The sequence below is a fragment of the Ischnura elegans genome, chromosome 7 (assembly GCF_921293095.1).
Source record: "Ischnura elegans chromosome 7, ioIscEleg1.1, whole genome shotgun sequence".
In the NCBI taxonomy this organism is placed as follows: Eukaryota; Metazoa; Arthropoda; class Insecta; order Odonata; family Coenagrionidae; genus Ischnura; species Ischnura elegans.
The window spans coordinates 112,193,166-112,218,799 of record NC_060252.1 but is presented as its reverse complement, the minus strand read 5'-3'; the positions used below and the strand labels follow the sequence as shown (position 1 = coordinate 112,218,799).

The following is a 25,634-nucleotide window of genomic DNA, read 5'->3' as shown; positions in this document are numbered from 1 at the left end:
TCCGTCTTACGGAGTTTCCATCGAAAAACGACGGTATTTATTTTTCGTTGACATCGTGCTTCATAGACTGACTCATTCTTCTCCACATCGCGTGGAGAAGAATAATTCGGCGAGATTTTCAAGACGTTCCCTAACTGGCCATGGAAAATTCCAGGTTTTGGTGCCTAATATCCCCGATGCCAAAGAGAGGATCACGAATCTCCTTGCCATCCTTCACTCGAAGACGCCGGCAGGATAGCTGGCGAAACTGTAGTGAATCTTGGTCAACATACGTGGACAGAACCGGAAAATGTCGACTTCAAAACTATCACTATCGATTTCCTCAGTGAATGTACATAGTTCACCGCTTGTCGAATTTCAATAAATACGATTAAGGAAAAACAATCACGAAACAACTCTTTTGCAATTTAATTTTACAACTCCTTCAGTGGCGTAGCCAGGAATTTCGTTCGGGTGGGGGGGTCCAAAACCAGGGGGTAAATTTAAAAAAAAACAGGGTTCTAAGTAGAGGGTTTTAAACTAATTTTAACACTTTTCACCATCGAAGAAACATCATTCGTTAAAGAAAAATCTTTAAAATTCATGATTTTTCAATATATTATTTTACTTTATGAAAGAAATAATTGTGTTTTTATATTTCGGGGGGGGGGGGGGGGTTCGGACCCCTCGGACCCCCCCCCCCCCCCCCCCCTTGGCTACGCCACTGAACTCTTTCTCAAGCAGTATAATGCGATGACATAATTTTCAGAAATGATGAAAAATACCACATTCTCCAATAACGAAACTCCATTCAGTCCAATAATTCCTTTATCCAAAAATTAAATTCCAAGTCATCGATTCAGGACGTTCGCGAAAAGAACCCTCATTCGTTAAACAATGCCCCCTACGTCTCGCTACGTCAATGGTCATTGTTCTCCAGTATCCCGTCAGCAACGAAGCTGGATCCGCAGAATACTTGAAATGCGAAATTCAATCCGTCAAAACGTCAGAAGGGACACCAAGGGGCACGCCCTCACATTTTTCTCAGTCCACGCACTCACCCGACCGACCAACTTCAGCGTCTGCCGTGCTCACCCATTGAAAGATCTATGTGCTCACCGCATCAGACATCCGAATCCCCTGGACACATACGACGTCAGAGCCATCTACTCAACCTCGCCATGAACTAAGTTGAGGTTGCGAAAGGATGACGCGCGCGAGAACTTGCAACGGCGGAAATTGATTTGATGCGAGAAATGGACTACGGTAAAGTCCGAAGCAATCATCAACCACTTGAGAAAGTCACTGCAAATGTCTCATTGCTTTCCCATTAATCCCCAGGTTTTCTCGCTTCTGTGCCATTTTTTTAACACAAGCTTTGTTTTGAAGGTAGAGAGGAAGACAGAAGCCATCAGTGGGAAGAATAAAATTGGACAGTTAACATTTTTTTCTTAAGAAACCATAAATACCTACCTAGGATATATGTGTATGCATTTGGTACCATTTTGGCATGGTAGCAATAATTACAGCATTACTTTGACTACGCAGCTAGCCAGATAATGCTATGGCTTCAAATATTTTGTAACTATAATCTATTGCAACAGTTTAGAATGTGGAAAAATTGATTTCAGAGGGATAGGTTAGTGCACAAGAAAAGTCTGATGAAATTCCTTTTCAGCAATATTCAATGTAATCCATAAGAAGGATTCACTATTAAAGAAAATCAATCAATGGCTATCAAAACCAAATTTGCATCATAATGTAGGAATGAGAATACAATTATCTTTATAGTAACCACAATTGAAAAAAAAAGGTTCTATTTCGTTACTTGGAGAAACCCATGGATTAATGACGTTGGATCCTTTACATAGGGCCCAAAGCTGGAGCATAAGCTCACCACAACAGAAAATTATGGCATACGAATTGCGGGGTTCCATTCAAAGAAAATTTATGCAAATAGTTTCCATGGAACAGAAAAATATTACCAAAAAAGAATCCATATTCAATAAAAGTCGGATCCTTCAATGCATACATATTAATCTGCTGGGTAATACTATAAAAATTATTAATCACAGAAAGATGGTTCCACATATTGGTGCATGTTTCTGCATTTGATTATCTTTTTTTAACCCTCATATGGATTATCTGCGCCTTAGCGGCGCTCGTGGTTTTAAAAGTGGTGTAAAACTTTTCCATTCCAATGGATCATTTTGAAATTTTCAGTAGTCTATTTTTTCTGCTTTCTTCGACTACACATAAAATTTTGTTTGAATAGTGTCAATAGTTTACATTTTATTGGCCTCTAATGAAAAAAGTTACGTCGTTGGATTTACTGCGCCGCTGCGGCGCTCAGTATTTTCTCGTCGCTACGTCGTAGACTGCACTCTCAATGTTAATGTCAAAGCAATTATGTTTCGTATGAAATGCTATAATCTCTTTATAATATTATAATTTAAATTTATAAACTTTATAAACAAATTGAAATTGTTAAACAAAAGGAAAATATTACTGTACCAATTTTGCTTTCTATTTTCGCTAAGAATCATAATGTTTGCCTCGATATAATGTTCATTGACAAAACTTCATCTTTTTGCAAGAATTATTCATAGAAACTTATGTCTAAAGTTGTTTATTTCCTCGGCCTCCGACTTAGTTTTCCTAGGGCCGATTATTTCCTCGCCGCTACGTCAGGGACTGCACTTGGAACGCTAATGTCAAAGCAATCATGCTTCGTATGAAATGCTATAATATATTTATAATCCTGTTATTTAATATTTAAAACTTATAAACCAAGTGAAATTGTTTAACAAAAGGAAAATATTACAATACCAATTGTGCTTTTTCTTTTAGCTAAGAATCATTATGCTTGCTTCGTCATAATTTTCATTGACAAAACTTCATCGTTTTGCAAGAATTATTCATAGAAACCCATGGCTACGCTAGGTTGTTTTTTCCATGGCTTCCGTCTTAGTTTTGCTTGGGCACCTTCTCCGCTCCGCGTCCACATACCTGCCATGGTGATAGTCACCTTTGAATAAATCCCAGCGTTACTCTGTTTAGAATTACACCAGTCAGCAATTCTAAGAAAATTTTAACACAATGCATTATCTGAAATCGTAGAATATTGCTTTCTCACCGTCGTGTGAATATTTCTCGTTGAATGAGCAACTGTACTTGCCAGGGGATTTAGAGGTTTCACCGACTAACGAGAAGAACACATCGAACGGTTACTGTTATATGTCTTGTACTTCTCATTCAAAAATATTCCTTTGCGGCTACGATAGTCTATTGCTGGCGTTTATATAATTACCGATGACGTATCAGTTTACCATTGGGGTGAAATCAAGATAACTACCCAACGAATTGTGTGATAGAAAATTATTTCTTTTTCCTGACCATTACTTCAATATTTACATAGTAAATATCGTTTCATGATGAATAGGAGAATAGACAATTTCCGTGAAGTGAAAGTTTGTGAATATAATTCTCGTTTCTTTGTGTACTCAAATGCACAGGTATTTTATTTATTGGGGGTTTTACTTAAGTGAAGGGGTGAGTGAGGAGGAGTAAGGAGAAGGAATGCCAGGTAGGTTGTTTTGAGGTGAAGGGGTGGTAGTGTGTCGACTGCCAAGGATCAGGGAATACCCAGATCGTTAGGCCAGGTAAGAGTAGAAAACCCTTATCGCGAAAAAGGTTGGGAGTGCAAGGAGACAATTAGATACAATAGCCTTCTTTTTCTTTATCCTTCCATCGCTGCATGAGGGACAGGGGACAAAAGCCTTGTCAAAACGCCTCGCAGTGGCCCTCCCTTCATTCCAAGAAGGTCCAGCTCGGGTGGGTCATTAGGGTGGAGAGAAGTTCAATCAAGTTTTGTGGGAGGGGGGAAGAAGGCGGTGAATGACGAATAAGGAAGCTTAGTGGGAAGGTATGGATAGTCTGGGTCAGTGAAACTCTACGGAAAGAAAAGATGAGGGAAGTCCTCCCAACTTGAGGTATTTTTGTCACCAAGAACATTCTTCCATCCGTCCCTCATGCAGAGCTGGACGAAAGAACCTGTTCCTTCTTCCCTACCACCTATAACCCATACTTCTAAGAAGTTATTTTCTTGGATTTCCCACCAATCCAGGAGTAAAACCTCAGCTGGTGCACCTCCACACATCATATTTACTCGTCCGTGTCTAAGGAAACGTCCTCAGTGAGGGAATGGGGCTCCGCGGTCGGAAAAAAATACCGGCTCTTCTAGCTTCACCTCCGAAGCGGTGTTGGGTTGTTGGACACGTCGCTAATTATACCATATTCGTTATATTTCAAAACACATAAGACTTTTTTTTTAATTGCAGGTTATAAGCTCCCAGAATATTCGCCAGATTTGCCTTGATCGCCATAATCCTGTAAAAATCACGAAAGTAACACTCGTCACTTCTCACTTGACCTACAGCTGTTTCATTATTAACGTTTTATAACTTATCCTTCTGTATGCACTGCAAAGACAAAACATATGGGTGGACACAGTGAAGGAAAATTATGTCATATGGGCATAAATGAACTTTCTTTGGTCCTCATTTTTAGTATTTAGATACATAAAAATATAAACATTAAAGAGCTGAGTTTTTCCAGCACAGCATATCAGAAAAAATATTTCTAACAACCATTACACACGAAATTAAAACTTTCATTCGAAAATAACAGACAAAGGGAACAGAAATAGAGAGCATTACGGCAACAAATGGAAAAGAATGCAGCGTTCAAGATTTTTTGTTATAACTTCCACAATAATGGGTCAAATCTAGCGGCACACGGTGAGAAATAAAGATAATAGATGTATTTACCATTATCAATCAGAAAACTTGTAAATTCACGCTGACTTTGAAAGATAATAACAAAAAATGACGCGGCGCCGCAGCGGCGCCGAAAATCCAACGACGTAACTAAATTTGTAAATCCATATGAGGGTTAAAGGGATATAAGGGGATAAAAATGCCAACAGAATAAAATATACTTTTTCATAGATGGGAATTATTGGTAAATCATTCCACTTGCACTAAAACCATTCACTCAAAAAACAAAAATGCAACTCACCTCAGTATCAATCTTCTTGAACTCTGGGTCGTCCTCGTCCACTTCGAAGTACAGCTCCGTCGTCGTGATGGACACCATTCCTGGAGCAACTATGCCTGGAGCTATGAGCTTTGCCTTTGTGCTAATGTTCACAGGCCCTGCAAGAGATTTCATAGGTACTCATTTTTTGATTACCCTCACATAGAAATTGAATAATAAAACTTTCATCAACAATTATTCATTAATAATAGGATTAAATATGGTTTTGTGCCTGGAGTCTGTTGCATAATCAAATGGAACTTAAAAGTTTTGAAAAAACATAGCCTCAAAAATGATATTTTCTAGTAATATCACATTTTGATTGGTAAGGGTGGTATATTTTCCATTAACCTGGGCAGTAGTAAACGACACTACAACCATAATTATCCTCATTAAATTAAAATACAGCTCAAAAATAAGATTTCTCTTCTGACATTTTACGCAAAATGTCTGTCTAAGCTTAATACGTACAATAATTCACTCAATCACTAATCAGAGCAAATAAAAATGTGTACCGGTTCAATATGGAAAACATATTTGTAAAGTGACATTGGGCGAATGACAATTGGTTCACTCACCGACAAGATCAGCATCCAAGTCTCTGTCATCTGACATGAGCTCACTGTCATCCATGAGATCATTTGACTGCAGTGGCTGCTGTTGCAGTCTTGTTGCTGCCAAGTGAGCGTGAAATTCTTCACGGGCCTGAATCGAAACAAAGCGGAATACTAAAATAAGTTTCATACATTGGGTACAAGAATAATACTTTCAAAAAATTAGAGGAGAGCAATGATAAATTAACAGGAAAAATACCACACGGCTTGATCAATTATGACTTTGAGTGAAACTTGAGGGCAAAGAGCAAAATGATCTTTTATTTCAGAGCTTTTCTCTGTTCGTTCTTTTTTTGCCATGCGTAAGAATGAATCATGTAGGAAGGCATTTTGAGATTAAAAATAGCAAGGAGAAAAGAAAATAAGCTCCAGACAAGAAAAGAAGACAGTGAAGGAACAACCAATGTCAATCTGAATATAGAATGTGCTGCAGTTGGTTGATACGTAGTTCTTGAAGGAGTAATAGATAGCCATTTTATTTTACATAAAAAACCTAGGGCCACGAAGCTATTTTTCATGTAATGTTTTGATTACTTTATTCCTTATGCACCAACTTCAACTCTTAAGTTTCGAGAGATAAAAACAAGTCCTTGCCTGCAAGATAGCATCCTCAGGGGCACCGTGCTCAATGGCAGCCTTGAGAGTTGCCTCGGGGTGACTAGATCCAAGTGGATTGTGGACAAACCTCTTTCTTCTGCGAGCATCATCCTCCCAAACATCAAGCTTCCAATACTCATTTCGCCTGGGATCGAAAGAAAATTCTAAGATAAAGACTCTTGACAAAATTGGTGATGGTAGCAATTTTTACATCCAAATATGTGAGGTCACAATTAGGACAGAACCTCATTCCTATCAAGTGGAGAAGATACCGTATTTGTCTCAATATAGTCCCCCCTTTTTTTCCAAAAATGCCCATGGTAAAAGTAAAGGGGGGACTATATTCAAACGCATTTTTTTAACTTTTCCCGAAACTCAAGCCTCAAAATTAGGGGGGGGGGACTATATTCGGAGAAATACGGTAATCTATTGTTCATCCCAATAGGGGAAAGAACCCAACCACAAAATCAAAAGAGACAAATATAAATAATAATACTTTTTCTAGGTTTGAAGATGAAACTGTTGTAACTGATATAAGATTAGCCAGAGAATAAATATAATAAAAATTGCATAAAGGAAAAATCTTAAAAATAATTACACAAGATACAAAAAGAACACTACGTATCAGGCATCAAAGAGAAATTCACGAATAGAAAAATATTTTGATTTCAAATATATAAGCAAATTATCCTCAAATGCAGCTATATTTTTATTCACCCTAGGAATTCTATGATAATGAACTCATGACCATATTCTCAGGAGTTTTCACTTGGTTTCTGTGCCATATTTTCTTTAAATGTTTCACACCACTTCCATGGAAGAACCAGCTGCCTCGAGGTGGGGCAAGATTCGAAGGGAAGAATAAAATAGGGTTTTGGACGAAGGAAAGTGCTTAATGGAACTGGCTAAGGAAGTGATCAGCAGATAACCCAAAGGATGGTTAGGTGAATGACAGGTAATTGAGGCTTGACCCTTTCGCACCGGACGTCGGGTGGAGCCAACGGGTATTTTCATACGCAGAACACCTGACGTCGGGTATAGCTGTCGCAGATTTTTCAACACAGACGACCGGACATCGGCTCTGGCCGACGCGAGGGAATGGTAGTGACCGCTGAGGCAGCAATTGTCCGATGCATTCAGGCCCAGCCCGGGACCCTGCTTAGCGAGTCCTTAGGGCCACTCCTAGACAAATAAGCCCGACCCTCCCACTCATTTATGACCATCCTCACCGCAGGAATCCGTTGCATAGTAGTAATGTTTTCAATAGTTTTTTCAGTGATATGTTTTATTGCATACTACTATGTTTTTATACCTTGAAATGAATTCTTCGTTTTGTTCTGTGGCCAATATATTTTTTAATGGAATTTTAGCGTTAAAAATAATGGACTTCCAGACTTATAGTCATATTACCTTATATTCACTAACTTTGTTGTTATTAACGCTAGAAACCCATTTATAATTCCACCATGCTTAAAAAAAACGTTAGTAATTCTTTGAGAAGAGTAAATCATTTAAAATCAAATGCAATGTTTGGTTGAACAAAACACTGGTAGCGCAAAAAGTTGACCGTGGATTCGTGCTATGATAGGGTTAGAGGGTGAAGTCCAGTGGTCGGGGTAAGGGACGGATCGACGGAGGTTGAGCTGGGCCCCAAATCTGAGGGACGAAAATACCCAGGCAACTCACTCCCAAAAAAGAGTTCCGTACAGAGAGGTTTAAAATATTCTTATGCTACTCATAGCACAAAAACGTTTTTCTATTGAAGGCACCGGCAGGAAAGGGTTAACTGCACAGAAATAAGGACAAAAACAAGATTTCAATCCCCGAATTATATTCAAGGAAAATGACTCACTTGGCTTGCCCTGGATCCATGTAGCCCCAAGCTCCATGCTTATTGGACATTATATTCACAACCTTCTCCAAAAGACGGCTGGCGATGACATTGTCCCTCCTTCGAGCAGCAGTGATTAGATGGTCACACATTCTCTCCTCCTCCCGTCTATCCAACAACGTTTGAGCACACTGCGACTGCAAAAACAAACGAACACGCAAGATGAGAATTCTCAGTTAAAAATCATACGCCTCCAAGGTAGTATTCATCATTAGTAATAACTGAATCATAACTCTTTTTTGTTGCCATTATGATTTGATTAACTAAACAGCCAAAGTTAGTTTAATTTGGAAAATTAACTCCTGTCTACAGTAACTTGTTGTAATAAAGTGTTGATTACAAGAATGCCTGATTCATATGTATTTAGAGACAGGCAAATAAAGTTGTGATTGACAGTAATGGTGGCTGGAAGAAGATATAGATGTTTATTGTATTGTATGTACTCGAGAGGAAATTCATGGGAGACTCATTAGCATTTTTACATGGCGTCTTCTATTGCTACTTTAAATACAAAAATCACAAGTAATGAGGAAGATGACTGGAGAGAATATAAAAAAATTTGCACACCACTTCCAAAATCATACATTTACCAAGTCTTTGCCTTTAAATTGTTAACCTTAATAATGGGAAAGACATAATTATCAAACAATGACAGTATGAAGAATTTCAATAACAGAATTCAGCATCACTGATATGTCTCAAATTTATTGGAAATAATGAGTCAGATGTCCATGTCATAAGATACATTTTAATGTACTTGTTCAAAATACCTGGAATGCACAATCGTGCACAGCCATTTATGTTGGTAGACAGTTATGGCAAGACTACAGCTTGTGATTGACATAGTGGTGATAGCCCACAACTGCTAAGTGGCAATTGCACAGTTGCCAGCATAACACTCATAAACCACCATTACACATCAATAGAACATTGTGAAAAATAAACAAGTGTGCACCAACTTATAAAAATGAAAACAGAAAATTAATTAAACTGTTAAATGCAAAATTCCACTCCACATCAAACTTTATCCCAGTCAGCACATATAACTGCACTGGAGGACCATCAGGACTGAATGCATAGTTAACGCTGTTAGGAGGGTTTGTTTTGCATTGCATGGGTGAGGTCAAAGAGGGAATGTAGGGAAAATCATGGTCATTTGTCATCATGGTCGTGGTTCTAAAGAAATCCTCCTAACAACAGCAACTTCGTATTCAGTTCTGATAATGCGGCCGAGCAGTGAAACATATCAACAAATGGTTAATATCTTGAGTGGAATTTGGCAAAGTTTAATTACTTTTTGGTTAAAATGGAGTTCCAAAAAATATCAGCCACTATTATCACTTTTATTAGAGTAAGGGTTACTCGAGATCAAAAAAGTATAATTTGGTCCATTGCAGCTCCATAATATTTTAAACAAATAAGAGAATCAAAAAAGTGCAGAGTCAGAGAAATAATATTGGGGGACTCGCCACCTAACTTACTTCAAAATCTGCATGCTTGAGAACATCGTCTGCCCTCATTCTGTTCAAAATGAACTCTGCTTCGTTGGCGACTCGAACAATATGATCCTTCATTGCATGAGAGAGGAGCCTGCAAAAAAAATGGACGAAACATTTAATAAACGATCTGAATAATTTACAAGATTTCATTGAAGTCTCCATCATTGGGATTGTCAGTGCATACCTTCCCTCATTGATGAGCTCAATGAAAGCGAGTCCAGCATGCTTTTGCAAGGAATTCTGCCACTCCTGGGAACACAGCAACATGACTAACTCAACAACGGAGTTGCTATTCTTAAACGTTGTCAGCCCTAAAATTGGAAATTAATTTGACATTAGTATTCTGGAGCACAGTCAACCACATTTTTTATGATGACAATTTAAAAAAAAAACATTATATTTACAAACTACAAAAATTGCAGATTATGACAAAACACTTACTTACAGGTAATGAGTTCATCATCCTAGGCTTTAAAATACTAAATAAGTAATTCAACAGCCACATTTAATATTTAATACATATTGTTACAAGTAGGATATCGCCTGGAGGTAACATGAGAAAAATAAATGAATGAAGTGCCTACTGATGTAGGAGCTGAGAAAAGGAACAAAAATACATCTACCGGATATAAAAAACTGCACTCACAGGGATAACACACTATGCATTAACAAATGAAATTCAAACCAAATTATCCAAAATACACCGTTTCCAATGCTTCAAAAAAACTACAATGAAATCAACAAATTATCCAGGAAGATTTTTTCTCCAAACTGTTAAGATTTGTGGGGAAGATCTTAAAAATATCTTGAGAAAGGTTTTTCCACTCCTTCATTCTTCTATATCATAAGGATTCCTTCAAAATGTCTGTTTTCTGCTTCTTGATTTTATTATTGAATTTTTGATCGTTCCTTCCTATGCCGCAGGGTGAGTTCGGCTTTTAAAAAATTTCCTTCCACTCTTTTCTAGATGTTTTAGAGACCCTGTATATGGTTCTATGGTTCTATCTATGGTTCTCCTTAATTCCAATAGTTTTCTATTATTTTTTTATTGCCTAAATCCAAAAATTATTACTCCTGAACTACATATTTAATGCCTTTAGATTTTTAAATGATGATATCTATTTATCGCGATTAAATGAAAAGTGAAGATTTATAACCGTGCGAAAACGCGACGGCAAAGTATGAATGCTGGAAAAAGCCCGTGTGACGTCATTCTGGTTCCGGCTTCCGCAATGTGAGGCCACCTTGGTGTGAGGTCATGAGCGCCGCTACAATGCAGGCTTCTAGCAGGTAGCAGAGTACCCTGCTAGCAGGTAGCGCTTGGCTTAAATAAGTATTATTAATACCCTATCAAACGAAGGGAAACTTTCCCACCTTAGCCAGTTTTAATAGGTGATTATTAAGACATGTTTCACTGAGCCCTGTGCCTCATGCATGCATTGGTAATGTCAGACGATGCAAAACTCCTATCTACTCGTGTAGAAACTAGGTCCCTGTGACGTCACGTGGAGTGGCATCTCATGGGCGCCAATCTGGCATTTTTCAAATGCAATTAAAATTGATCATTGCCATTCGTCTAAACCGGTATTTCTAAAACCAAATAATTTGTATATTATGAATACACTAATGGTGGGTAACGAATCGCAATCAATGCATTTCGTTTTCTTTGATGAAGGAAACTACCCTATTGTGATTTTTCAAATTATGGGATTTGTGACTTTTATAGAGCTCTAGTCAGAATATAGGAAAATTTACAGATATACATATATCCTAATCCTAATTATCCCTACCTTTTCCCTCCATCAGCAGCTCCTGCCCATGGGAACCCACCAGCGTCTTGGAGAGGAAGGGAGCAAAGTCAACCATGATCTCGCGCAGAAGGGGACAGACCGAGCCGAGGGCCGTCTCGAGTTTCTGTGTGAGGCTGGCCTCCCGGGAGGGCGTGGGGAGGGCCAGGCCCTCAGGAAGGCCCCCCTTGATGGGCAGGTCGTCGGGCCGTGCCTGCGAGTGGTGGCTGTGTCCGTGGTGGTGGCTGTGATGCTGGTGCTGCTGGTGGTGGTGGTGGTGGTGCAGGCCCTCACCCGAGGACGTCGACGACGTGGGCGAGGGCGCCTGGTGCGAGTGGTGGTGGCCGTGGTGCATTGCATGCTGGTCCATGCGCAACACCGAGATGTCGCTCTGCTGCCCCTTGCCGTCCTCGCCACCAGAATCACCACCGCTCTCCCGACCCCCTGCGCACCAAAATCGACCTCAATTATTTGCTACTCATGAGAAAAAGTACACCTAAAAAATAGCGTTGTACGTTGAGCAACTCAAAATGAGAGTCCAGTCAAGTTGAAGAAAAAACTTGGTCAGTAGGTATTTGGATTAAGAAAAAATATAGCACTGATCCAGATATAATTGCAACAATAAAAACCAAACGCTTAAGGCAGCTGGGCCACAAATTTTGAAGGGACAACACCAGCATGACAAAACAGAATGGTAGACTCAATGGCAGAAGACCTGTAGGAATACCAAGAATGCATTGGAGAGACAGAGTATTCATGGATGTAAGAAGTCTTGGAGCAGAAATTGAAATGACACAAGACAAAGAAGAGTGGAGGCCAAGAGTTGGTGAAGCCGAAAACCATCTTGGGTTTATATGGCCACTCAAGTACGTTAAATAAGGTAGGTAAATAGGTATTTGAAAGAGACAACTGACACCTCTCCCCAAAATTTGGTACGGTAGCATTTTGGCATTTGTAGTAGTCTCAATTGATATATCCTCCAACCCATATATATTTTAATGTAGATTTAATTTTTAAGATATATAGCTTTACCTCTGGAGTGTGATAAGTTGTGTATGTTCCTGTGCTCTTCCTTGTTTGAAACTGTTTCTCCCTCTTCGTTTAAATTTACATCAGTCCAGCTTTCATCACTGTTGGCATTTTTACATTCTTCTTGAAGAATATCGTTTGTGGGCTGAGAGTCTACACTACTGTCATTTACATTCATATTTAATCCACTCACTTCCTCTACGGAATCAGCACTCTGTAATAAAACGCATGGCGTATCATAAATTACTCAACATTTGCTCACTAGGAACGTAAACATAAGTAGCTAATGAAATGCAGATCAGTTACTACCCAAAATCAACCAAATAAGTTTGAATGGTAAATCCTAATACATTACTAACACATCATTCTTTTCTACTGCTATCTTTCCTCATTTTAATACAGAGAAAATTTTAAAAAAATATCATGAGAAAATAAGAGTAATCCGAAATGAGGCACAATGTTCACAATCATAAGTAAGCAATTTCAATTAATAGGAAACTCGGGTCATTTCTTTATCCTCATTTCATCCAATAAGTTGTCAAGAAAATTTCTCTTGGATCAATCATCAACTAGGTTAATCTCTCTGATATGTTTGCAAATAATTTTATTTGCATCAAGTTAATCAATGAGATGACAAGAATCTGTCTCTGATAAAAATATAGTTCATCTAAATCAAAAAATAAATCTAAATTCAAGAGAATTACTTTTATTTAGAAACTGAAAATCTTGGATACTGAAACTAGAAAATATTAAGTAACAAGCGATATTTATTGCCAGGAAAATAACCAGCAACTTCTATCCAATGGAAGAGCAAATTTCTACATAACCTTGACAAGGAAATTATTTGGAAATCAGACCAGTTGCTGGTAGGTAGGAGTCCACCTGAATCACAATCCATGTCTGACTGTAATCCATCGAAAATATTTTCAAATGGTTGAATAGAAAGAGTATGCAAATAATAGAAATTGATATAACTGAGGACTTTATCATTTATAATTCATGACATGGGCCATCTCACTCTTGTCCGACATTATAGTAGCCATTTTGTAACTTAGAAATGCTTTCCAAGAGGCAAAACAAGCCCATGACAATTGAATTGATCATTTGTTGTCCCACAGGTGTTAAATCACAAAGACTCCCAGCAAAAGGTGAGTTTAATTAAGCGTAAAAAGAGGATCACAGAGGGCTGCATCCACTTCTGTGCCTGGGATGATTAGCTTTTTGGAATTTTCGATTCAGCACATAAAAAAATGGGATGGCACAATGATGGTCAATCAGAGTCATTAGAATGGAAAACATCAATTAATAAAACAATTCTTTTAACTTGTGCCAAATTTTGGTGCTAATCTAATGAAAACTGCCTATGAAAGAAATGAGTTCCAAAAGGGTGATTTGGTTAAGAAGCGTTCAAAAAAACAGAATGTTTCAATCTTTATATGTCTCATTAAAAAGAAAAGATTTCAGCACAATTATTTCATCCGTTGAAAAGCAGGCTTTAATCATATGCATAATCATGTAATTATTTTTGACATGTGCTGGTTTGTCCATTAGGTGATATGCTACAAGTTGAAAATTCAATGTTTTGTATCGATACCTCTACTGCACAAACCCTCAACAATCGCCCACCAAATCAAATCCGCTCATCTAGCAGACCAATGATACGAATTGGCTATTGCCAGCTGAGCTTATTTGCATTGTTGGGCTGCTAAATGAGCGGATTTCATTCGGTGGGTGATTGCTTAGCGTTTGTGCAGTGGAGGTAACAATATGCTGGCAGAATGGAATCAGAAAAAAATAATGAGTACAACATTATTGCTCGATAGAACAAATAGCATACAAATTTATCATTCTAAGCAAGTTATTATGCTGATTAGTATTCCCAAATAGTCTGTCAAGAGATTCCTTTATTAAATCAATCATGCAAATTAGAACACATTTTTGTTAGTATGTATATAATGAAAAAAAGCATCATGCAAAATAGCTGAGCAAAGTTTTGTTGAAGAACTATTTCAAAGAAATCCTAATTTCTGTATTAACCCTGATTTCATGCCATGAATAACATTATCTTTAATAAATATACCTCCATATCATATAACAATCAAATCAATAAAAATTCAATTCTCTCAAAAATTTCAAATTTTATTATGAGCATTATTCATCTCCCAATTGAGGTCTTTGAGATATTAAAGCAGTTCCAATATCTGAATCTGTTTACCATTCAAGAGACACACTTTTAAAATACTCCAACCACTTTCACCAAGTCAAGTTAAAAAATGCCAATTAAAAAATAACTACGTACATTCTAAAGTATATTGGGCCAAAAGGTAAGCCTTTACATGAGGTACTACTGATATGGAAATCAGGAACCATCATTTGAAATTTCAGAGCTAAAGGTTTGAAGTTAATGGTAGAAAGTATTTTTTGGAATGAAATAAACAAAATACAATATTATATGGGATTTTAAAGTCTAGAGAGAGTAGAAGTTCTCAAAAAATGAAAAAAATTGAAGATCAATTTATTATACCAATAAGATCTTAAACTTTCCATCAAATAAGGTGACACCATAACCTGAATAAAATATTATTTTCTCAAAAATTCCAAAATATGCTTTTCTAACTCCATCTCACTGAATAACAATAAAAACAAACTGGGTTTTACAAGCCATGATTCCTGGATATTGCATTTTAAAAGCAGAGGAGTTAAATGGACCCCTATAGTGTAACTGGTCTTAATACAAGAAAAATCTTGACTACAAATAGAATATTTATTATATTGCGACAAAACTGATGCTTAGTTCGCTATAAAATAAAATAGTATAAAATGTTGGTGTGTCACCATGCCACTTTTTCATTGATTAACAAATGAAGTCTGTAACTGAAGTCATAACATGTGAGCTAGATGAAAATAGTGCTATGTTAAGATCATTAAGCTTGAAAAAGGCCTTAGGCAGTTTAAATATTTACATTTAAGTATTGAATTATTCACATTCTATGTGCCCAACATATGCTTTTTGATATCAATGGTTATTGTGTTAGAGAAAAAAAACTTTTTTTCAATACAGAAAACAAATTTGCTTTGAGTTGTTGAGCCATGATAGAATCTTCTCAATATTTAATTCGTGGAAATTAATATCCTCATTGCTCTCTAAAAGTCCAACTCCCAAAAGGTGTGGCTGGACCTGAAGCTGAATTTTTATAAGGTTAGGAAATAACAGAGACATTTGTGGGCCTAAAGTATTGTTTTCATGGGGACCTTTGCTATAAGTGGTTATATTTCTTAAAATTAAAAAAAATAAAATGGTGAATGAAAGTAGAAAAGAGGTCCCTTGTTACCCTACCCATCAAGTTTACAGCAAGCAGAGATGAGGGGTTCAAACCCCCTGAAATGGTCTTGGGTATACCCCCTCCAAAAATGACCCCTCACCATCAATCCCTCTGGAATGCATTCGCCCTTCACATAAACTCCGAAAATATTTTTTCTGTAAATGACCTAGCAACCATATATGTACATAAATGACTGATAAAAAAATTTCCTAAGATTCAAAGAAAGAAGTCCTGCAAAAGAAATTTATCCCATTTTTACCAATTATTATAAAACAATCTTGTCAGTCTTTACAATTATAGAAAAAATACCCCGAAGTCGAAGAGAGCAAAATTGAAGGATTGGGCATGAGGGGCGATTGATTACCTTGTTATTGTGAGGGTGATGCTCAGTTCTGATGGGGACATGCCTCCCATACCTCAAGCCATCCTGTGGATCTACCTCGTAATTGTGAGCAGTTAGCGAAGGTTGGGAAGATCGGGCCCTTGCGCTACCCTACATTGCCAAGAGTTAGGTTAGAGGTTGGGTTAAAGAGTGAAGAGCACTTGCAAAAGACACGAGAGAAGTTAGAAAAGGTTAATTACAATGGATTAGTTAAATGAGTACTGAGAAAGCCGAGAACCATTTGACAGCTAGCTTAATATTCACATACACTATTAGAAAAGGATTAATAATTACAGGATCTAGCATTCACATTTAAGTTCCAATGGCAACCATTCGATTCATATTTTTACATTAGTAACAAGCTTGTTCATAATAAACACCAAAAGGAAGAACTTCATTGCCATATGAGTAATAATTTATATAAATGGTTCCCCATAATCACAGAGCCCTAGCAGCAAAGGCAAGATGAAAAACCAGCTTTATCAGCATTCAGCAAAGGGCAATTAACTTTCAACGTCCCTCTTCAACTTCAGATGGATATACCGTTGAAAATTATAATAACCCATAGACTTAGAAGAGCAGGGCATTTTTCAATCAAAGCAAGCATGCAAATGCTCAGAAATTAAGGAAATATTGTTTTGTTACAGAAAAAGAGATATTTCAACACAACAGCTAATACAGCTTAACTGTAATTCTATTAAAAACTTTGATTTGGCACTAAATGAAATAACTAGCCAAAAATCTATACTCTTCATGTCTAAGCACAACAATTAAACCTAACTTCTGCTTAATATGAAAGTTCTATGTCAGATAGCCACTAATTCTGGACACAAGAGATTTTCTCATACATTTGTGACATAGTGTAATTTCAAATTAACCGCATGGTTCATTTCAAGCAAAACAAGCTCGTAGCAAAAAATATTCAACTTACCAAATTCATTACATGAAAAATGTATTTACACCTATGGTGAGTGGTGAAAATTCATGCCATAACTAAGCATATTGTAAGTATCTTTCTCATCATCTTGGGTACAAAAAAGTGGCAAACTTATAGCACAAAGCAAACAAGCTGGTCTTTCAAGAAAAAATGAACCTTCTCAACAAATCCCTGGTGTGTTAAGGCAAAATTTACAAGAACCAATTAGAGAGGACCCCAAAAGTGAAAGACAGCCACCATTTAGAAAAAACTGAATGAAAACATTTTGAGTATGTACTTAGTTGATCACCTTAATTGACGTTGGCCCACTGGAGTGAGCATCATTATCAGCTAGGACGGATGAATTGTTCTCATCAACCACAATCACTTCATACTCGCCATCGTCAGCATCTTCGTGGGATATCTGACGTTGGAGCCCCCTGGTCTGAGCTGAAATAGGACATGCAATATGCTTCCTGTTCTCTCAAACAGCTCAACTAATCAAGTCACATCATTACTTCCTAGTTCCTGACAGCAATAAGGACTGAACAACGGAAGCAGATAGCCTCATGCACAGTCAAAAGACAAAAAGCATACAGATACAGATTCACATAGTGATAGATAAGGACTTGGTACTTTTACAATAAAAAAACTCTAGTTCCTACTTCAGCAAAACTAATGTTTAAGACCAAATTGATAAGAGCATGGTGCTCACAATGTCAAATTTTAAATTAGAAATAGGCTATTGCATATGACAGGTCATATGAAACATCAGGCTTTTTATAGTCCTATAAAAAATAGAGACTTCTTTATATCTAAATAAACCATCACTAATGACCACATTGAATGAAATTTCAACTGCAAATACAAATATCATTTTCAACACCAAATATTGACTCTTCTGAGCAATACATACACACAAATGAAACCTCAAGACGTAAAAAGATAATAAAAACATTCCAGTAACTAAGCACATAATGTGTAACAAGAGAAGTATTAAACACGGATGAAAAATAAGAATTCTGGGAAATGAAAAGGAGGAAAGGGGGTTTCGGAGGGAGAGAGTGAGTGCTGCAAAAGAAAGAAACCCAAGAGCAGGCAAATTAACGACAGACTTAAACTGCATGCTGAAAGCAAAACATGTTTTTCTTTTATATATATGTATGTATACAAAAGAGGGATTTAGTTCACCTACCATTCCTCGATTTTCATCGAGGAGTACATATTTTTAATGGAGGGGGACAAGGTAAATCAAAAGTAAAGCCTTCACTCCTCAAAATAAGCAGCTCACCATGCAATCAACACAGCCAACTAGAAACAAAAATGGTAAATAAAACCTAAACGAAGCAGGTGCCACCTCAATGGGAGTTGCCACAAGTGGAAGCACACACGGATGGATGGAAAATGCGAGTGTTCTCAACCAAGGAGGAACTCATACTTAGGGAATGAATGTATATATGTACCGATCAAATCGAAACCACGGCACTTCCACCTGCGGCAACTCCTTCCAACACAAACCTCTATCTGAAGAACCTGTTCACACAGATTTCAGTCAAAAACAATTTCATGACATCATCCCATATATATACTTCAGAACAAAATGATAGAATTCTAAGTACACAAACAAACTCATGGTCCCATGACGGGTTTGCCTACCTCCCTAAATATATTGGAATGACTGAATGGCAGGAAAATAAAACAAAAAATGCTGGGTGTAATAAATCCACAACCCTATCTGGAGAGACAGATCTTTCCTACTTCATGGTCCTTGAACACACGTGAGAATGGGCCTCAAATTTCATGACAGAGTGACTGACCAAACTGATGTACGCACATACAGAGACGTAGAGAGATGCAGAGACGTATAGAGAGAGGAGGAGAAGAGATGCAGAAAGTTTTAAAATTAACACTCGGATGAGGGAGTCATATGTATGGGATAACATCAATAAACTGTTCTTGGCCAGGCCTCATCCTGTGAGCTATCAAGGAGAATGCAATCTCAAAAAGAGATCTTTCCAGAAGAGATTCTTTCGTCTTTAGTCTTCACCACACAGAGGTTTGCACTGAATTAACAACATGGCAGCTAAAACAAAAAACGGGATATCTATGATTGAAACAACAACATCAACAACAACAATGGGGGTGGGAGGAGGGCCTACGGCAAGGCAAATTAACACAGGGGCAGGTGTACATGAGGCCACAATAAATTAATTCCTAAGAGAGAGAGATGGACACTTCGAATGGGTGGGAAAGATTAAAACAGGAGGGCGCTACGTTCCAAGAAGGAAGGCTCTGCTTGTATTCAATTACCTTGGCTGTGGGCCGCGTTTCTATACCTAGACGACCTCATGTGGGCGGGGCCGACTAGTTTGTGATTTCGGGAGAAGAAGGGTGAGGTGGAGGTGGGGGGTGGGGGGGGATTGTTGGAGGAGCCCCTCCTGGCCACGAACGGGGGCGGCGGCTGCTGGTGCGACGGCTGCTGGGCGGAAGGGTGGTGGGCGGAAGAGGACGACGAGGAGGAGGGGGGCGGGGCGCCGTGGTGCGGGTGGTGGTGGTGGTGGTGATGGTGGTGGTGGTGGTGGTGGTAGTGGTGCGGGGCGGACGACGACCCCTGGTGGTGCGCGTGCCCACCGACCACCCCCTGCTGCGGCTGCTGCAAGGACGTGGCCTGGTGCTGGTGAGCCACGCTCGAGGAGGAGGAGGAGGTGGAGGACTGCACCGAGTTGGGGTGTGCGGTGGGGAGGAACTGGGGGCAGACGTGGTGGGACCACTGGGGGAAGAGGGGGCGGTTGGGGGGCAGGGGGGGCGGCTGGGGCAGGGGTGGGGGCGGGTGCTGGGGGCGGGATCCCATCTCGCCTCCTGCCATCGCAGCAACGGAGGAAGGAGGGGTGACGATTAGGAGAGGTGATCACCACACACGCACGTACGCAACCACGCAAGAAAGAGACAAGAGAGGATGATGGGAAGGAGGGAAAAAGAGAGAGGAGGATATTTATATTTTTAGATCATATAACAATATCCCGATAACAAGTGTCAAAGGAGACCATAGCTCGCACAAGACGAGCTCTTAAACTCTCACATAAACATAGTTCCTGACCTCATGAAGAGTGTGGACCCCTTTTACTAAAAAAAACTTGGTGCTGAAGTAATAAATTAATAAAATAATATTTTTGACTGAATAAAATTTCACCTCAACCCAGGTGGCAACCCTGATATGTCAAGTGACACGTATACATCTCAGATTTTCCACGCAATGTGCTTAAGAAGTACCCTTTCGGGATTCCCATTTGGGCATGCAGGAGAAATCACACTTGAGATTCTGACGACATGATCTTTCATCATATTCAAGATGAACAATCGGTATTATGTGCAGCTCACTTTGAATATCAGTGTGTCTGGCATTTCTCTGTATATATTTTCCCAGAGTTTCCTGGGTTTTCTAGGAAAAAATCTAGATTTTCCAGACTTATACCTATGTGTTTCTGACAATGTTTGATTGAAATCCCTATCTTATCTACAAAGGGAAATGGTCATGGCCAACGGCAGTTTTCCCAAGAGCATGTTTAAATAAAAAGCAAGTTGAACAACATGTATGAATGGCAAGCCCAACACTGAGCTGAGCCTAGAATAAAGATGGCAACTTTGCTCTCTACCCATCAGTAGATAGGTACATTGAACAAGAGGACCTTGGTAAGCCTCCCCACCACTTAGAGCCTGCATAGTCCATGGACCCAACCCCATGCTTGACCTGCCTTTCACTCAGAATAATTAAGATGAGGCACTAAATCGCACGAGTGAAAATGTCCGCTGACAGGATAATGAAAATGCCACTAGGAGTCAAAAAAAAAAAAAAAAAAATCTCCAGGGCCAGTTTTTCAATTGACTTGGCACTGAGTCAGCCTTAGCCCCAGTAAGTAAACACCACCATAAAAGACTGCCAAGGCAATCAAACAAATGGTTTTGGATATACTTATCCTTTCCAACTTTAATTGGCATTCGGATTTTCCTGTCATTGGAGATTGCATTGGAGTTGCAGACAGGGAAGAAAAGAGTGTCTCCATAAAGGGATAAATGATTGAATCCATTCAACCTTGATACACGTCCAAGACTGGTTAACTTTGGTGATTGATATCTGAACAGGAACCTTACCCTACCCAAGGGTAAATTGGCCAAAACGCAATTTCCAAGGCTTTTCTGAGAAATACAAACATTACCTGAGTTTCGCAGGACTTAAAATTTCCTTTACAATATATTCTGGGTCTTCCAGGTCCTCAGACATCCTAAAGACAGTGGCAGACTCAAAACCTTGGTTGCATTTATCCTGCATGCCCAATGAGAAACCTAAGTGCTCCACAACCTAGATGAAAAATGGCTCTAAAATATTTCATTATTTATGAAGAAGCAGGTGAAGGTTAGAAGTAAGGAAATGATATGAGTGGGAAAAACTTGAGGAAGATATGGAGGGAAGGGTGGAGATGTGAACAGTTGAGTGTTACCACCTCTCACAACTCCAAATGTGCCTGTCGAACACTTGTCACCTGACAATGGTGTATCAACATTGAAACCCAGGTTGACATAAACATATTTTGAGGAAAATTGCACCTCATCATTTCAATACACAAATTTCACTCCATTTTGCAAGATTCCTTGGACTTTGCGATGAATTGGGTGTGTTTTTCAACGTGTAGTACCAACAAATAAAACATTACTAAGAAAAGGATGGGGCACATGCATTAAACTCATGTGGACCCCAGTAAAAGAAATAAAGAGAGAAGGCCATGTGGCTATTCACACACGCAGAGGAAATTCATAAACGTATGTACCTTCAGGGATATAAAACCCATCACCTGAAATATTAAAATTAATTTTTTTGGCTTTATCACCAAATTCTAAGAACTTGGGGGTGAGCCAGCTGGACCAATGTCATTTTCCTTTCAAAATAAACAGGAATGCCCAAAATAGTGAGCATGATTCCACGTCTGCAGCTGAAATATCAGCAAAAACATGAAATGAGACCTGATTTTCCCACATTGTAAACCTTGATACCTTGCCACAAACTTCTGAGCATGAAGGAGAGCATGGGCGTTGCATTCAATGACAAGAGAGAAAAGAAATCTGTAAATTGAGAGTTCATGGTGAAATCCCACAGTCAATGTCTCAAAAGAAAGAAAATAAGTCAGTAATTTTCAATGGAGGAACTTAAATAGCCACATCATCCATCTCAACAACTGGTGAAATGGTACATTTTGTCGAGTTTGCTAACATTTCAAGGAGCATATCTAAACTTTAGAAATCCTTTCATTATGTCATTATATGTGCCTGCATCATGCTGAACGAGTTAATCTTCTTAATTCTGAATCATTATTCATGAAATAGCCAGGGCTAAGTAAATAACCCAATCCTGAAAAACTTCATCTTGTAGGTATTATAGCAAAGCAAACAAATGAATATGTATTAATCAAGACATTCACTGCAAAAGTCAGAAGAGATAGTTTAGACGAAATTATGCAAAAAAGAATGAAAATGTTGCGATTGAGAAAGATTGTAAAAATTATAAACTCCTGGAAGTATGTACAAGTACGTATATCTCTATGGACCTATGAGATGTGTTGTAGAAGATGGATACATGACATAAATGCAAGAATTATGCAGTTGAATGGCAAGAAAATATGTATCACAATATTACAATGACAGCAAGAATGTAGAAAAATTGGTGGCTGCAAGCAAGGTATTTTGACCTATGGTGCTGAAGTATTCCAAAGTTTTCATCATTAATATTTTGAAATGCGAAGTTCATTTCCACTTGAAAACTCTGATCAAGAACCATTAAAATTACTGAAATATGTAACACCAATGAAGACTGAAAGAAGTAGAGTAACTAAGTAATTTAAAAAAATTATGCAAAACTATTTTAGCAAGAATTATGTAGTTCATTTCCTCTTAAATTCAAATGTGGAAATCAGTGAAGAAAGAATCGAGCCTCAGTTCTAATGCAAAATTGATTTAGAAGAAAAAGACATAGCTCACATGATACAGAGCTTTTCACACTAAGAGAACCTCAAACTAATTCCGCAGCAAAATATCACACAGAAAACAACCTAAGCGGCTATCAGTTGTGAGTTAGGTTGCCATGTGCATGAACAGAAGATAGCTGAAGAAGCTGCTATGAATCACAGAGAGGTTATCTTTCTCTGGCATTAAAGAAAGAATATTAAGAACACATTTTTTTCGAGCAAAACTTTCTATGAAATGGAATTCATCTCACTTGGATAGATCGAAATTTTTAGGTAGCAAAAGAGCAGAGAACAGGAGGATATAAAATCAATTACACAACAAAAATAGAGTGCTAATGTACAATAACAGAATATGATTTCAATATCGAAAAAACAAAGGCCTGAAATGGTGGTGTCATTTTTTCATGAATATAAACATAAGGTACTACAGCTTCAATAGTATTTTTTTCTATACTTTCAGAGTGTAAGAACACAATGGCATGTTACATATCTCCTTTTTTCATCCAATTCTATGGCTCTCCGAAATTATTATTTAAATGAATACATTAACATAACAATCAATCAATTGTTTTATACTTGACAGAGCAATATGAAATGTTCTGAATGGTTCATGGTATTTGCATGAAATAGGAAAGCCCCACAGCAAATTACTTTTATTCTCAGGGTGGCTTAGGGGTCATGTGATGGAGTCACTCATTTCAAAACAATGATGTCAAGGGGTTTGGAGGAAAAATGAAAGGCTTACAAGATGAATAAGCCCATAAAAATATACATACACATGGGCATGATTTGGAGCCCAACCTTTCTGCATTACTTTTATGCTCTTGGGAAATTTACTCTGCCAGCATTAAACAAGTTTCTGGCATGGATTTAAGGCACCTCAAGAAGAGCATAAAATATATAAGATGGGTGAGAATGAATATAAAGTGAGGAATAAAAGATTTAAAAGAAAAGGAGGCCAAAGATCGACGCAGAATATTGGGGTGGGGTTCGACAGCTCCACCTCTAACGATACTGTTTATCATACCTATTCCAAAGACCAGTGTGAAGGACCTACGCACAGTGGGCGGAAATCGGAAAAAGCCGGACAAAATTACAAAATGGCTTTTTTTGAGTTATAAACTTGAAACTTCGCAGGTATACTCAAAAATGATTGAAATTTATTGATATGTACTTCATTTGACATAGATCCTACCCGTTACTGAGATACAGAGGCTCAAACGTGAGCAAATTTCCATAAAAACGCCCGTCTTCAATTTTCTCTGAAAATCTTCCAAAGTAAGTGAATGGTGAAGTTATGGGTGGATTCTTGCCGAATAAAAAACCACATAATCTGTTAGCATGGTGTTTTTTCTTTAATTTTCCGTAATCTTAAAGAATACAGCCCATAAATTCTTACCATGCAGTAACAAAATGGCGGATACTGTTTTTCGACGAAGTTTTACATTTAGGTAGAGTTTCAAATAGGTTTTCGGCAAGGTCGCGCAGAGTAACTTATATGAGAGCATTGTTTGAAGATTTCTTGAGGTCTTTATTCAGTTTTCTTTGAAATAAGTTTGCGTCGCCAGAAATTACATTGATTTTTCGATCGCGCCGCAGGGTTCTTCTCCGCGCGTCGGGAGTTGGATTAGCCGCGCCGCGGTAAGGTTATTGAAGCTGTACGGGTTTTAACGCTCAACATTCACCGTTTTTATGTTTTGCTTCAAGACACCGATTCTCAAATGGTCTATGGTGAAGACAGTGGAGGTTTTTCATGCGATGTACTTGCACGTTTCATCGAAGTTCATTTCGTTATCTTTGGATACGATCGAAGACCATGCTTCTATTAAAAGCGTTCAAACCTCGACAAAGTGAGTTGTTTTCCTGGGACTCATACAAAAAGACCTACCAGAAAGATACCAGCTGAGACCCTTATACCTTCTTCAATCACCGATCCCTGACCCTCAGGATTCTAATTTCGAAAACGGTCGTTTTATGAATCCCTGGAGTGGAGCCCTTGGCCGTCTTAACGGAGGTATTTCCATGGGAACTTCTAGATTTTTAAAAACGTGTATTATACCCTCAGTTCTACTTTGACATACAGATTACCATGTCTTTACTCGTTTACCATACGTTCCTCCCCGTGTACGCATTAGGGCATTGGATAACCATAGGTTCGACAAATTTATTATTTCTAAATTTTACATAGGCTTCATCCGCCATTCCATAGAAAATGCCACCTCACATTATTACATTACTTGATATCTACAAAATAATATTGGAATTGGTAAAAAAATCATTCACTCGGTAAAAAGTATTTGCTCCATTATTTATCGCGGAGGCTGAATTTAAGACAAGGCCCTGATGCTCTGAAATTTCTCAATGACTTCCTGACAAAACGCATTCTATGGCCATACCTTAAGAAATGGGTAGAGAGTTCTCGATATAATGAATGATTTTTGTGTCGATACAAAAGTTGGCTCGCTGACTCTATAACATTTCCAGAATTTGTTATGCATCACTTTCC

At 38.3% G+C, this 25,634-nt stretch overlaps 1 protein-coding gene across 6 annotated transcripts in view; it reads right to left on the bottom strand.

Moving 5' to 3' along the window:
• Window positions 1-25,634, bottom strand: part of LOC124162702 (neurobeachin) — a 1,312,932-nt gene that overhangs the window by 387,307 nt on the left and 899,991 nt on the right. For 5 of the 6 annotated variants that reach the window (XM_046539305.1, XM_046539306.1, XM_046539308.1 and 2 more), the window contains exons 28-37: window positions 17,425-17,564; window positions 16,181-16,309; window positions 12,497-12,707; window positions 11,468-11,908; window positions 9,862-9,988; window positions 9,660-9,768; window positions 8,140-8,315; window positions 6,285-6,432; window positions 5,655-5,781; window positions 5,059-5,195 (exon numbers count right to left, since the gene is read on the bottom strand). In XM_046539305.1, the coding sequence (XP_046395261.1) occupies window positions 5,059-5,195; window positions 5,655-5,781; window positions 6,285-6,432; window positions 8,140-8,315; window positions 9,660-9,768; window positions 9,862-9,988; window positions 11,468-11,908; window positions 12,497-12,707; window positions 16,181-16,309; window positions 17,425-17,564 (1,745 nt within the window). The remainder of the gene's footprint in view (window positions 1-5,058; window positions 5,196-5,654; window positions 5,782-6,284; window positions 6,433-8,139; window positions 8,316-9,659; window positions 9,769-9,861; window positions 9,989-11,467; window positions 11,909-12,496; window positions 12,708-16,180; window positions 16,310-17,424; window positions 17,565-25,634) is intronic. The other variant, XM_046539311.1, reaches the window with a different exon arrangement.